Below are 14,396 nucleotides of genomic sequence, written 5' to 3' on the forward strand. Positions count from 1 at the left end.
CCAATGAAATTGGTCACTTGAACCTGACTGAAAACATTTTTAGAAGGCATATACTCACACAAGACCAGGTAGCCTTAGAGACCTTAAACTGTTTAATTTGGCACTGGTTCCTTGATGATAGTGTCGTGAAGGCCTTCTGTCAGTATATGGATGGTAAACTACATCAGAGACAAATTTGCATAATGTATCTATTAAGCCCACAGTTGAAGTATCAAGCATCTGCCCACCAAACACACACAAATCATCTCTCACACAAACACAAACTCTTCAAAAAAGCAGAGCCCCAATGGAAGGCAGTATGCTCCGTTCACCTGCAGAGATAAATACCCGCCTCAGGTCCTCTGTGCTTGAGGAGGGAGCACTGAGCCATTGACAGCTGCATTGTATAAGAGAAAGAGAAAATACCCAGCTGTAATTAAATTTAAGCTCTGCACTGGGAATGCAGAGGGAGGTTGTCCGGACAACGCAACATGTGGGGCGTGAGGGTAGACCTGGTGTAGCCCTGTCAACTAATCACACCAACACTTTGACAACAAGTGCATGTGTGTGTAACCACATGGATTCATTCCACAGGTTAACCAGCCATGGTTTCTGAGACAAAAAGAGCACTGTGAATGTGGTTTCTGCTTCAAAACATTGAAATTCATTCACCAAACACATATTTAGGAGGCGTTTAGATAAGATGCGCTCTTGCATTTGCCATATATAAAATGATGATTGAGACAGAAATCGAATTTTCAAATTCACCATGTATTATTATCGGCCACAACATGTAAATAATTAACAATATATGATAAGTAGTAACAAAATTTCAGGCATCCAAGACCAAGTCTGAACGGGGAGCCGCCATCATTGGGTAAAATTAACAGCGCGACAAATCTATGCATTCCAGGCAAATCGACTGATTTAAAATGCTGATTCATCCAGTAATGAAACTAGTTAAGTCATTGAATCATTCATTCAAAACTATTTTGTTTTAATTCATTCAAATTAATTAAATATTTTTAAATAGACTGCAACTATTAACAGGTTGTGAGAACCTCTAGTAAATGTTATTTCGTTTAGTTGTCTGTTCAGAATTGTGAGATAACCATGATCTCTATTTTATTTAAAAAAAAAAACATGATTCTCAATTTATCAAAAATTTATCAATTTATCTACATACACACAACGTGAATAGGCTACAACAGGTAAGCATTTCAGCAGTGTGGAGACACTTCACCATGACCAAAAATTTTGCTAGAGTAGAAATATGTCAAATTTGTTCAGCTGAAATATGAAGAGGCCGCTCGCTGCTGACAAAATTTACTTATCACTTGAATTCACTTATCAAATGAATTAATTTTTTACCTGAGTACACGACAACCTGAACAGCATAAAGAGTTCAATTACCCAATTATCTAAACTGAATTAACAAAACTTTATAAAAACTTTAATTTTGGTTTCCATGTTTTGACTAATTACCAGGTTATCGTGTTGGCCAGAATTGTCATGACCTTTCACCCAAAACACATCAATTCTATTCTTTCTACAAAACGTGAATTGTTACAGTGACATTTTGGGTGGTACCTTGCAATCTGAGGCCGTCTATCTGTCACAAAAACCAACAATTAAAAGTCAAGTCATCAAAAGGACCAAAAAGCACATCCTTACTCCAAGGTGATATATTAACCTAGAGTGACCATAGCTACCTACTCTTCAATGTAAATGAAGAATGACCTCAAACACACTAAAAGATTCTGTACAGAAATAGGGGGTCAAATGATATTGCCTCTCATTAGCTTGAGGCAAAATTATGATTAATTCAGCACCTGTCATAGGCTAAATGAGATACTGCAACTGAAAGATGATGCATTATTTACAAAGCCCAGTAATGAAACAAAGTGTCTGGTAAGAGATCTACAAGACGCTGAACTTTCATCCCAAAACATGATCTTTTATAAAAACGGCAAATTTCATTTGAATGTACCGCATCAACCAGGGCTTTTTTATGGGTGGAATTAGGGCTGGGTAAAAAAATATTGATTTCTTGATTTTAATTGATTCTCATTTTTATAAACTGATATTGATTCTTAAGATAAATCTTAAGAAATCAATATTTTAGGGCATTTTCACACCTGAAAGTCCGCACCAAGGTCCAAACCAAAGTTCACGTTTTGATACATTTTATACTTTCAGAAAGTTTTGGTTTGGTTTCACACTGCAATTATGAGAGCGCACTAGAGAACTTTACGTGACATACTTGCGTCCTGTCGTCATCATCTATGTGGGCTGCATCTTGACATTGATTGGTTTGTAAATGGACGTGCGTCTGACGTCAGCGTGTTGTCAATTCGGCGGGTAACTTTAAGAACATGAATGAACAGATGCATATCGTTGCAACGGTATAGTTATTTTTATGGCATAATTACCTGCAGCACCAACTATACACACGGCTAGTTCAAATTCGCCAAATGAACGTCCTAGTCGTGCGAACATTTTATCGTCGCCGGCAGGAGAAGACTGCAAGCAATCATGTGAGCTCTTTTTTTGTGCGTTTTTTCCAGTTGACTTCTTATTAACTGTTATGTCATCAGACCATACTTCAATTAAAAACCTCGTCTCCTCCTCTCCCCATGTGCTACCAAGGCTCATTTTTCCTGCCACCTTCTGTTTTTTCGGCTATGCGGGAACCACCGGAACTTCCTGTGAAAGGTCTGAAAGTCCGAACCATACAGAAATGCTTTCACACTAGAAACGATCCAAACCTTTGTTCAGTTTGATCCGGACCGAGACTACCTCTTTTCGTCTGACCAAATTTCATCTTTTTGGTCCGGACCGTGGTCCGGGGTAGGTTTCACACCTGTAATTTTGATTCGGACCAAACTGAAAAGTCCGAAAGTCCGGACCAAACAAGGTAGGTGTGAAAGGGCCCTTAGGCCCTGTCCCATTTCTCCCCTCTTAAACCTTCCACTTGGTTTTGAGTGCCCTCGAAATTAAAGTCCCCTAAACAAGGGAAGTGGAGTTGAAGATCTTTCCCTATGAAATGGGACACCACTATATGCAAATTAGCGCGGCAAACCTCACTACGTCACGCGCAGCCTCAACGTGTCTACTACTATTTTCATTCAGAAAATACCGGTTCCAGCTGTTGTGTGGCCTGTGTTCGTTTATCTACGTCTGATGAATCAACAGAGACATGTGGAAAATAGAAGACGCATTCGCCATATTTTTGTCTGTATTTAATCGTTTAGACGCGCACATGAAACCCAAAATATAGTTCGCTTGTCTAGTTGAAGTCCGTTTCCGAGCGCACGCCGCCATGGGAACAGGGTCAACGTCTCTTGCGCAGATCATTGTGCTTATAATAGCACTTTTTACAGTCAAACCCCTCCCGCAATTTAGAATCAGCAATTTTACAACAATCACTGATTGTGCTCAGTGCAGTTTGGGTTTAACGTTAGGGAGAATTTCATCTTTTTCTTCACTGCGCGCTGTCATTTCTCCCGGAGAAATGACAGCGCGCTGTGAAGAAAAAGATGAAGCACTAACGTTAGACGAACGCGGCTACTTTTTAATAGTTTTATCTCACATCTTCTTTTTATAATCCTTGGAAGCCAAAATCGAAAATAAAATTAGATGAACCAGATCAGATGTATATTTGATGGGCAGACTCTCTCGAAGCACTCGGCAGATATCATGAACATCGTCGGATAGATAGCTTTGTGAAATATTTTCTAACATTAGTGTTCAAAACTTAACAGTCCATTGGATGTGCATCGAACTAACATATTCCAACATATTTAGAAATTTTAACATGCTTATTTGTGAAAATATACTTCAATTCTTCCTTTCCAGCGGTGTCCGCCATCTTGTTTAAAAACATTTGGCTTGCTGAGTCCGCAAGGTATTCTGGGTAATTTCATCTTCCACTTCGTTTTAAGCCTGCATCGGACCGCACTATGTTTTGAGGGTTGATTTTAAGGGGAGAATAGCACTCCCCCTTGCTCTTTGGAGTATTGGGACACCCTACCCCTACACGAGAACGCGCAAAAACAAGGGTTAGGGCAGAAATCTAGGGTAAGGGGAGGTATTGGGACAGGCCCTTAGTCTATCCTGTTTTCAGTTGATGAATGAATGGAACATTGTAGCGCGTCCAATAAATCACAATAATAAGCTTTGTGCTTTGTTACTTTTGATATGAAACAAAGTCATGATTTTAAACTCTATCCATTTTATCATGAAATTCGAAAAATAACAATACCATTTTGGCGCTCTTTAATGCGGCATGACAGATCGTGTGACCATAGCGCCTCAGTGAAGCTGCAGCAAAACCACTCGAAAGCAAGCCTGCAACCTTTAGCCAAAAAAAGCAATGGCTAATGCTAAAGCTGCGGCTGTACGCAGGGAAGGAGACAACAGGCCTTTTTTTAATGGATGTCAATGGAGAAGAGGCTTCACTATATTGAAGAAACTGCTTTTGAGAGGAAAAAGCATAATTTAATTAATCGACTGCCAGTCAGCTAATCCTCAACATGTTTTACGCTAAACAATACTTTTGTTGGGAAATATGTGGATTTTACTATGATAAGATGGTTATTTCATAAGAAAAGGTAGAGAAAGGAATGTCACGACAGGCAAGACTCATTTACGGCATTACCGTAGTATTATTAGTAATATTGAGAAATATCGTATAGGACTAATGTCTAAAGAAAGTAAAAAATACAGATGTTTTCTTTCTTTAGCTTTCAGATTTTACCAGTTATGATAAGACTTGAATTGTAATGACTTTTATGCATGTATGCATATGATGCTGATTTTATGCATTTTAATGAATAAAGAGAAAATTAATCATTTAATTATAAGTATTGTGTTGTTTGATGGAAATAAAAAGTGTTCTTTTTATCACTGCCAGTTTAGACTTGTATTGATTTATGAAGTCCTGCTGTGTGCCTAATGATGATGATATAAAGGTTTTAACGAATGAAGTTAAAAAATACATGTACTTTTAATTAATTAAATATGTATTAGATTTTTTAGTTTTTAGAGTAATATTAAATGTAGTTCGCTCCGCAGTGAACTTTGCAGCTAATAGAGATATTCACACTCTTTTTTCCGCAGTAAAGCACATTCCACAAACAATGCAGTCCTACTGAACGTTTACTAGCGATAACACGAAATAGAACATTACTTCACAAGACCAACGCACTAATCCACAAGAAAATTAAAGTAAACTGTAACTGACTGTCATAAAACTTGAACAGCAGACACTGACTTCACAGCCATTACACGATAGGTTGAGGTGCCTCACGTGGTGATCCAAGTTAGCCATTACGCTTTCCCCACTGTTAAAAACTCCAGACCCTCTCATCTCCCCAATATAAGACAATCTCTGGCGGCAGCGTGGAGCGCACGTGAACTGATCATCTCTTCCTCTTTCCTCTAGCAGATTTATGCACTAAATTACATATTCATTATATATTTTTGAATATTCTTCAATATTCAATGTATATTTGGAAAATAAATTATATTTCAAAAAACGAATTGGAGTAAAAACATAATTAGGTAGCCTAGATGTTTTTATTAGAAAAACTATTTTTATACAAATCAATTCATTTTAACCATCAATATTACAGTAATGTAGTTTTAGTACATTAGTTGAGATAGTTTTTCCTTGAGAAAATTTGCCATAATAATAATAATAATATAGCCTAATAATAATAACCTTTATTTTCTATAGCGCCTTTAAATGAACATCGCAAAGCGCCATACAAAAACAATTAAAACAGCAAAGATACAACACAAAAAGAAACATACTACACAATAAAATAAACATAAAAAAACAAACATAAAAAGACAATAAATCAATTAAAAGCGAACCTAAAAAAATGAGTTATAAGCTGAAATTTAAAAATACCAAAAGATTTGGCTCGCCTGATCTCAATCGGAAGAGAATTCCAAAGTTTTGGGGCTAATGCAGAGAAAGCCCTAGCCTATCTCCCATTAATCTCAAACGAGTTAAGGGAACAGTTAAAAGACCAGTTTCCGAAGAACGAAGATGACATTTTGGAGTATATGGTGTTAAAAGCTCGGTCAAATATTGAGGTGCCAAACCATGCAGTGCCTTGCAAGTAAGCATCAAAATTTTGAAGTCCACCCTAAACCTAATGGGAAGCCAGTGCAAAGACTCCAAAACGGGAGTAATATGGTATTGTATATTAGTTCTAGTCAGGATTCTGGCAGCCAAATTTTGCAAAACCTGCATTCTGTTTAAGGTAACTTTTGAAAACACAAAAGTGTTAATCAATCTCTCAGCAACAGTAAACAACAGCATTGGTCACAATCTGGCAATATTTCTTAGATGGAAAATCAAATTTTAACAGTATTCAAAACTGTGGCTCAAACGTTAAATTGGCATCAAAAATTACTCCTAAATTCCTCAATTTAGTTTGAAACGCCACAATAGAGCCATCAAGAGTTAGAGTGACCAGCTATACTTTGCGTAGTTGGTGGGGTGAACCAACAAGCATAATCTGTCTTTTCACTGTAAAACAAAGAAAATTATCTGTCATCCATCCCTTCATCTTAGAAATACACTAAAAAAAAAAATTAACAGGCACAATTTCATTAGGTCTAAAATTAATGTAGATCTGGGTATTAGAGATGCGCGGATGGGCTATTATTTCATCCGCAACCGCATCACAAAACTCATCATCTGTCCGCCATCCATCCGCACCAACGTTTTTGACCAATTTTCCCGCCCGCCATCCGCTGATAGAAGGCGCTGCTGATGACAGCCGCTTAATTAAAATGTTTTTTTTCGTCACGTCATCCGCCCGATCCGCAGCGCATCTCTACTGGGTATCATCTGCATAGAAATGAAAGTTTAGACCAAGTGATCTCAAAAGCTGGCCAAGAGGATAAACATAAATATTAAAAAGAAGAGGGCCAAAAATTGACCCCTGAGGGACGCAAGTCTGCACAACATTAACCTCAGATCTAAATCCACCCATGGCAACAAGCTGCTTCTGATCGAAAAGGTAGGACTTAAATCAATTAAGAACAGTATTTGAAACCCCAAAAACAGTTTCAAGACGAGTAATTAATATTGAGTGATCAACAGTGTCAAAATCACTGAGATCAAGTAGGATTGAAACTGAAAGACAGCCAGAATCTGAGGTAATTAACAATTCATTGGTGACCCTAACCAGAGCTGTTTCTGTACTATGTAATTTACGAAATCCTGATTGCAGAGGCTCAAAGAGATTATTCTCAGTTAAGTGAGAAATCAACTGAGAAGCAACCACTCATTCCAAAAGTTTAGCAAAAAAAGGGAGATTAGATATGGGACGAAAATTAGTGAACTTCTCATAATCAATATTTGACTTTTTAGGCACCGGGGTAATTGCTGGCACAACCCCAGTACAAAGGGAGTCGTTTATAATATTCAAAACAAAAGGGCATAAGGAAGCAAAACATGTTATAGCCTAAACAGACCAAATGGAATGGGATCTAGTAAAGAAGTAGCTGCTTTCATTTTTGAAACCTCTGCTAAAAGAGAATATGAGTCAATTGTACTGAATTTAGACAACTTAGAATCAGAATAAAAAGGAATAGCAGTAGAAGACAGTAGAGTTGAAGTGCAAAAACCTCTACAAACATTTTCGTCTTTGGTAACAAAAGAATCCAGAAACTTCTTACAGAGATTATCAGAAGCAGTAACATAAGAGACCGTTTTATGGTTCAACATTTTGTTAATTGAATCAAAAAGTTGTCTAGAATTACCCTGATTGTCATAAATCATTTTAGAAAAATAGTCAGATCTTGTAGAAACAATTCCAGCCTTATATTCTTGTAAACAGTCTTTCCACATTTGATAATGAACAGTCAGACCTGAAAGACGCCACATGCGCTCCATTCTACGCCAAGATGTTTTCATCATACGCAAGTCCTCATTATACCATGGAGCAGGACATACGAATGAAACAGAGCGTGACTTTTGAGGAGCAAATAAATCCAGGCCAGATAGAACCAAATTTAACATAGAAACACTTTTCTCCAGAGGTTCAGATGAAGTAAAACAACTTAATGAGTCAATAAAAACAGAGAAATCAGAAGGATCAACTGATCTCCACTTCCGATAAGTCAAAATACGAGAGGTGGCAGTATTAGCAATGGGAATATGCATATAAAAAAAAATGATATGTGGATGATATGTGTAGTACAGTCAACAAATTGATTTAAACTAAAGCACTCCAACAAGGACAAGAAATCCTTTGTTAATGCAGAATCTTTTCTGTCCATCCGAATGTTACAATCCCCCCAAACAAGAATTCTCTCAAATTTAAGGCACAGATACGACAGCAGTTTCGCAAACTCAGATAGAAAGTCTTTGTTTGCTTTAGGAGGCCAGTAGACTGTAGTTATGGCAATTGATTGACACTCGGAAACAGTTAAAACAAAACATTCGGATGAAGAGAACAGAGGAACAGCAACAGGTCTTAAATTGTCAGGTCTTAAACAGGTCTTAAATAATCTTCCAGAATGATGTCAGATAAAGCCACTGCTTTATTGTTTACAGAGCGATCATTAAAACACGCAGACTTCAACAGGCACGGAGAGTCAGAAATCTCCCGTAAACACTCTTTGTATGTTAGCACGGTCAAGTTGTTATGGTTAATCCCAACAGGTTTACACACCGGCTTTCGGGGTTTACAAAGTAATGCAGGGCAGGGAATAGCATCAGCATCAGATGTACATATATGCTATGAACATATAACACTGCGCCTTGAGGAGCGATGTAAGTAGCACTTACGCCAAAGTATTCCAAAATCATCACAGTTAGCATAGGTGTCGTGTGCTAAATAAAAGTTCCATTTCAATTTCAACAGTTGGCAAACAGTGTACCTTAGTGCCATACGGGAAGAATCCACACTAATAGCAGCCTCGGAGAAGTGTAGATCCAGAGGAGGGCACCAGGAAAGTGTGTTCCAGCAACAGACGTTTAAAATTAGGAACAACAGGCCAACAGGTGAAACTATAACGCACATCGTAATTAAGTAGTTCGAAAAGGTTTTTCAATCTTCAAACTTCTTCAAGCTTCAAATGCTCCAAGAAGACCATTGTCTAATATTTAGAGAGGAGAGAGGAGCGGTAGCCAAGTCGTGACAGTGTTCCCCCAGTCCTTAGACAGGAAGTAAATGAGACTGTACCGTACCTGATATTTATTCAAAATAATTTATGTCGAATTAAATCGGAATTGAACCGAATCTCAAGCTTGTGAATCAAAATAGAATTGCGTTGTGAAATTTGTGTCAATCCCCAGCCTTAGTGGTTAATTATGGCACAGGTTTCAGGAAACGAGAAGAACGATGTACTCTAGCAGAGTCTTCAACCTGTTAGATAGCATATTAATTACAGAAATGCTCTATATCTTTTGAGCCTTTCCAGACATCTGTGCAAAGATGCACCCACCATCTTAACAGTAAACCCAGGGCCACAAAAATTTCATTCATTCACCTCTTTCACCAAGTGTCCACAAAGCAATAATACTCACCAGCAGAGCCAGCCCTCGCACATTTAATTCCACCTTCTTTATTAAGTGAATGCATGTACGCAATGTGCCCTCATGTGTCCTACAGCACTAAAAAGTTCAAAACAACATTCTAAGAAAAAAAAATTCATCCATGTTCTTTGAAGGAACCAAAGGGATAAAAATCGGAGGGCATTTATAGTAAGGGAGAAACAGACAGGAGCATAAAACATCCACAAGAACACAGTGTGGCAGCTTTTTTAATGCATTACCCTTAGACTTAAATGTATATAGGCTATTATCCTTCTAAAAAACAACTCAGAAAACAAAAAGCTTTGTTTTGGGCTCTGAACTTCATTTTAACAAGTTTGCTCTTTGTTTTGGGCCATTAAGACAATTTTTTATGATGAATAGAGCAGGTGCCGAAAGGACTCCAAACTGCCTGGAGTGTTAGAAGGCGTGAGCAATATACAATCAGTCTGAAAGCTAAATAATAAATGTGGCCACCTGATACAACTTATTCTCAGTTTCTTCACAGGTCTCTTGAAAACAATGCGAGTACATAGAATATACAAAGTCTACTGAATCACAATTAGCCTATTTGTGATAGTACAGGCTTTAAAAGTAGTGGCTGAGGCTGTTGCAAAAAGATTGTTTTGAGATTCTGTTCAAAAATAATATTTGAGAAGCAAAATGACATGACTGTGTCGCTATTCGGATTTATGTTTATTGGAGGGGTCAAAAATGGTCTTTGGTGAAATCCTTAATGCACCAAGCGAATCCAAAAAATGTGTACGAAATCATGTGTTAATGACGCCAGTTCAATCTAAGCCCATCAAAATATTCAAGACCTAAATCTGTATGACAAACTAGAGGTTTGTTAAGGTTGATGTGCGGTTAGAAAAAAAGGGATCAGACTCAGCCCCGGGGTCCTGTCTATTCAGCTTGAACAGCAGTTTTGCCTGAAAAAAGAAAACGATGAACTTGTTTTACCTGTTCCACAAGTATTATTTATTGCACTTAAGGGGGAAAAAAAACTCTCCTTATATCTAGGCTGTGTATTTGGAAATCCATCTACACATTCAAAAAATATCAACACTCAAATCAGACAAGGAAACATCCACGTAGCCTATGTCATGACTTCTTTGGCATCCAAGCAGCTTATTTAAAGGGATAGTTCACCCAAAATATGAAAATTCTGTCATGACACTCACCGTCAATTTGTTCTAAAACTGTAGCCTAGCCTACTCTTTTTACTTCTGGAAGATACTGAGAAATAAAGATATTATGAGAAATATTATGACAAATAATGCTATATACAGCATTTTTTTTCCACAAACAATGGAAGTCAATGGCAACCAAAAGGGTTGACTTAATGATGACCGAATTTTCATCTTTGGGTGAACTAGGCTACCCCTTTAAGTCATCACATTTCTTTTAGCTACACAGAAAAATATCTTTCCCCAAAGCATACATTTACTTGAATAGAAAAGTCACAGCAGACTATTAAACACTTCAAATGCTCAGCATGAAAACAATGCTTGTTGTATGTGCAAAGAATAATATTTCAAACATCTTATTTTAGCGACCCATTTTTTCGGCAACGTTATCTCTAGACATCTTTTACAGAAATACCAAACATTTCCCATGATATAACTTTCTTCCTCAATTTATGTTCACGTAGCATTGGGAAGTGAGGGAATGCTAAAAATTGTAGATGAAACCAGAGTGCACAGGTTCAACCGGGGCGTGTGACCCCCTCCGGTGTGAAAAATTAACTGTGGTACGGCAGGATTTCTCGATCAATTCACTGACAGATGCTGTCATAACTCTCTCTGACATCAAAGAAAAAAGCAAAATGCAATCCTAGATATGCAAAATGGACCACAAATCCTGTGCCGTTTAGCAGAAAAGCTCTATATTGTAAAACGACTCACTAGTACGATTAATGCTTTTTCATAAGGTGTAGCCTACAAACACAACTAATAATATTCTTTAACCATTTACCACATTTATAATTCATACGCCCATATTACAATGTTGCATACATGTATCAGAAATTCATAATCAGTGTAATAAGCCTGTCTCATCTTTTAAGTAGCCAGAGACCAGATTTGCAAGGATACAGCACGCGCTGGGAACTTTGTCAGTGGTGTAAAAACAGTTCACAAGATATGATATAAATTATTCACTAACCAGCACAGAGAGAAATGGTTCACACAGTTTTCCCTATGTTTGCCAAGCGGCATGAAATAGATTAAACTTTCTACCATTACATTTGACTGTGGCTGTCCTTTAGATCTTCACATCTCCTTGTAAGTGAATTGAATCACAGCCTAAATTTCTCTGAATATGAAAGATGCACATGTTTCAAAGAAATCAAAGTATCCCAGTCCAATTAAAATCACTGTGCCTAATGTTTCCCAGACTAACACTTTAGAGTAAAAAAGAAGAAGCGTCTGAACCAATAACACTGCATGCACAATGCATGATGCATGCGATTCCAGGAGCCTGGAAGCCATTGCTTTCTACCCTCTTTAATAATGCACTGTAATTCAACTTCCACCGTGTATGCATTATTGACCACTGATAATGAGAAATGCATGACAGAGGCAGAGACATTCACCTTATCCCAAACAAACCCTTGCAGACTAGCACAGCCCCTATCCTGCACACAGCACTTCCGTTACGCCCATCGCAAACTAGCCTGACTCATTTCAGCGGGATAGTTCGTTCAAATGAACCGATACATCAACTCGTTTGAGTCATCACTCAAACAAAAGTGTTCTCAAAGCGACCGCGCCAGTTTAACCAGTTCTTTTTGTATTGCGAAATAGATACTTAGTCACAAAATACAGTCGCTTATCAATGGACTGTCGAATAAAGTATTAGGTTTAAGTCAAATGCGCTAGATTGTAGCCGAGTGATTTACAAACGTTTTATAATCGGTTCAGATGATTCATTCAAAAGAGCCGTTTAATATGAACAAGTCGGCAGAATCTGTGACTGCAAGGCACAATGATTGCGCATCGTTTCTACACATTTAGATATAGTTTAACCTCCATAAGCATATATCCTCGTCTTATTTACAGTCAACTTAAGTCATTCTGCGACAACACAAATGCAAACAAGAATCTCCACCTGCGTTTCTCTCCATCTTTGCCCAGTCATTGTTGTGAGTGGGGGAAATGTAGGATAGTGCAAACAGATTTGCGCGAATTTAAACGATATGAAAGCTTAGTTTGTATGTTGCAGTGTCGAACAAGTCCCTTAGACTGTACGAAAACCTAGAATGTTATTGTAATATGACAGGTGTGTCTTTATATGTAATGATATTAAAAATATCGTCAATGGCACTTAAATTAATTTGAAGGGCTCATTTTTAATGCTTTTAAGGCACATGAAAGTATACTGTAATTTAATAATTGTAGTTTATTCTGTACACCACCCGAATGATGAAGGGGCTTTTCTAAAGCTCCTGTCAAAGAGGAATAACTCGCCCTGTCAGTTCCTGCTTTCCTTTAGTGCTACCTGTTTCCTCATTCGCCCATGTACTAAATATGATGTATTCAAGCAATGGGAGCATAAACATCGACATTTCATGCTAAAGGAACAGATACAGGTTAGAATCTAGGCGTTTTTCAGGTAAAATGAGAATAACTTCCGCAATGCTGCTGGATTCATGCAGCTCTTCCGAAGCTGCTCCGTTTCTTTACCGGCAGGATTAAAGCCACTTAGCCACACATGCATTTCTAAAACATCTAAAACACTGCAATGAAGGCATCGAAATCATACTGACCTAGTGCCACCTCACAGGCTTTGCGCAGCTGCGAGTGATGAGCCTTTTTCACCTCCTTGTCGGCCAAGATCTTTTCCAAAGCTCTGGTTAAAAACATGTTTTTTGTCTTTTTGCCTTCATACATGACGCGCTGCGAACGGGTGGTGGAGGACCTGTCCCAACGGAGGCTGTATCCGCGATTTTTAGATATTCCCGTATGATTGAGTTTTTCTCCGGCGGATGGTGCCCTCAATAGAGAAACATAAATAAAGCCAGAAGGTGGGGTAAATCCCTCAATTTTCCATCAGCGACCTGCTGCCTGCGCCATGTTGGAAGGAAATGACGTCACGCACGTAGAAACGGCCGCAGTGAAGCAGAGTGAGAGAGTAGCCTATTAAAATAAAATAAAAAAGTATAACAAAAAATAATGAAAACAGATTTTTTTACAATAAAATATAAAAAATAAAAAATAATAAATTACTAAATAAAAGAGTAAAAAATTAGTTAAGAACTGGTTGTCCGATACGTCACACAAGTAAACTTCCTTGTGGTGCTTGTGGTCAAAGATATAGGCTAGTAGTCATAAATATCTGTGGTTTTGTTGTCCATTAGTTATGATGCAACTTGTTAGCAATTTATGTTTTGACACAGCTTCAACATTCACGTTTGAGGTATCTACTTTTAAATCAAAACCCACTTTAAAAAAATTTAGGGAATTTCTTTCTGTTTTAGACTACTAGGCTATACACCTTTTATTTCTATAGAATTTAGCCTAATCAATAAGTGAGTTTTGTTGTATTCATGTGCCCCAGTTGAGTTTGTTGCAGTCATGATTCAGCTAATAAAAAGTCATTATAGGACCTTAATATTATTTGCATTTACATGCACATTTTGATAAAATGTAATTGATTACATTACAGTGTTTTTATTGCTGTCTATTGCAGTCCATTCAGTTTTAAATGATCTAAACTTCATTGCGATGATGATAACTTTACAATAGGCTATACACAATATAATATCCTTCAACAGTAAAAAAAAAACAACAACAACAAAATATATCTATAAATATATCTTACATGCTTTTTATTCATAATTTTTTTTCTCCAC

The 14,396-nt window shown here is 37.5% G+C and overlaps 1 protein-coding gene across 5 annotated transcripts in view; it reads right to left on the reverse strand.

Annotated features, from left to right (window-relative positions):
* Window positions 1-13,659, reverse strand: part of arfgef1 (ADP-ribosylation factor guanine nucleotide-exchange factor 1 (brefeldin A-inhibited)) — a 64,741-nt gene extending 51,082 nt beyond the window's left edge. For 3 of the 5 annotated variants that reach the window (XM_077244570.1, XM_077244568.1, XM_077244571.1), the window contains exon 1: window positions 13,311-13,615. In XM_077244570.1, the coding sequence (XP_077100685.1) occupies window positions 13,311-13,434 (124 nt within the window). In that variant the 5' untranslated portion in view covers window positions 13,435-13,615. Of the gene's footprint in view, window positions 1-13,310 lie in introns of all 5 variants that reach the window. The other 2 variants (XM_077244569.1, XM_077244567.1) reach the window with 1 other exon arrangement.
* Between the last annotated feature and the right edge of the window lie 737 nt (window positions 13,660-14,396).

The sequence above is a fragment of the Siphateles boraxobius genome, unplaced genomic scaffold (assembly GCF_051911475.1).
Source record: "Siphateles boraxobius isolate OS27281-9 unplaced genomic scaffold, OSU_SipBor_1 26, whole genome shotgun sequence".
NCBI classification, from domain to species: Eukaryota; Metazoa; Chordata; class Actinopteri; order Cypriniformes; family Leuciscidae; genus Siphateles; species Siphateles boraxobius.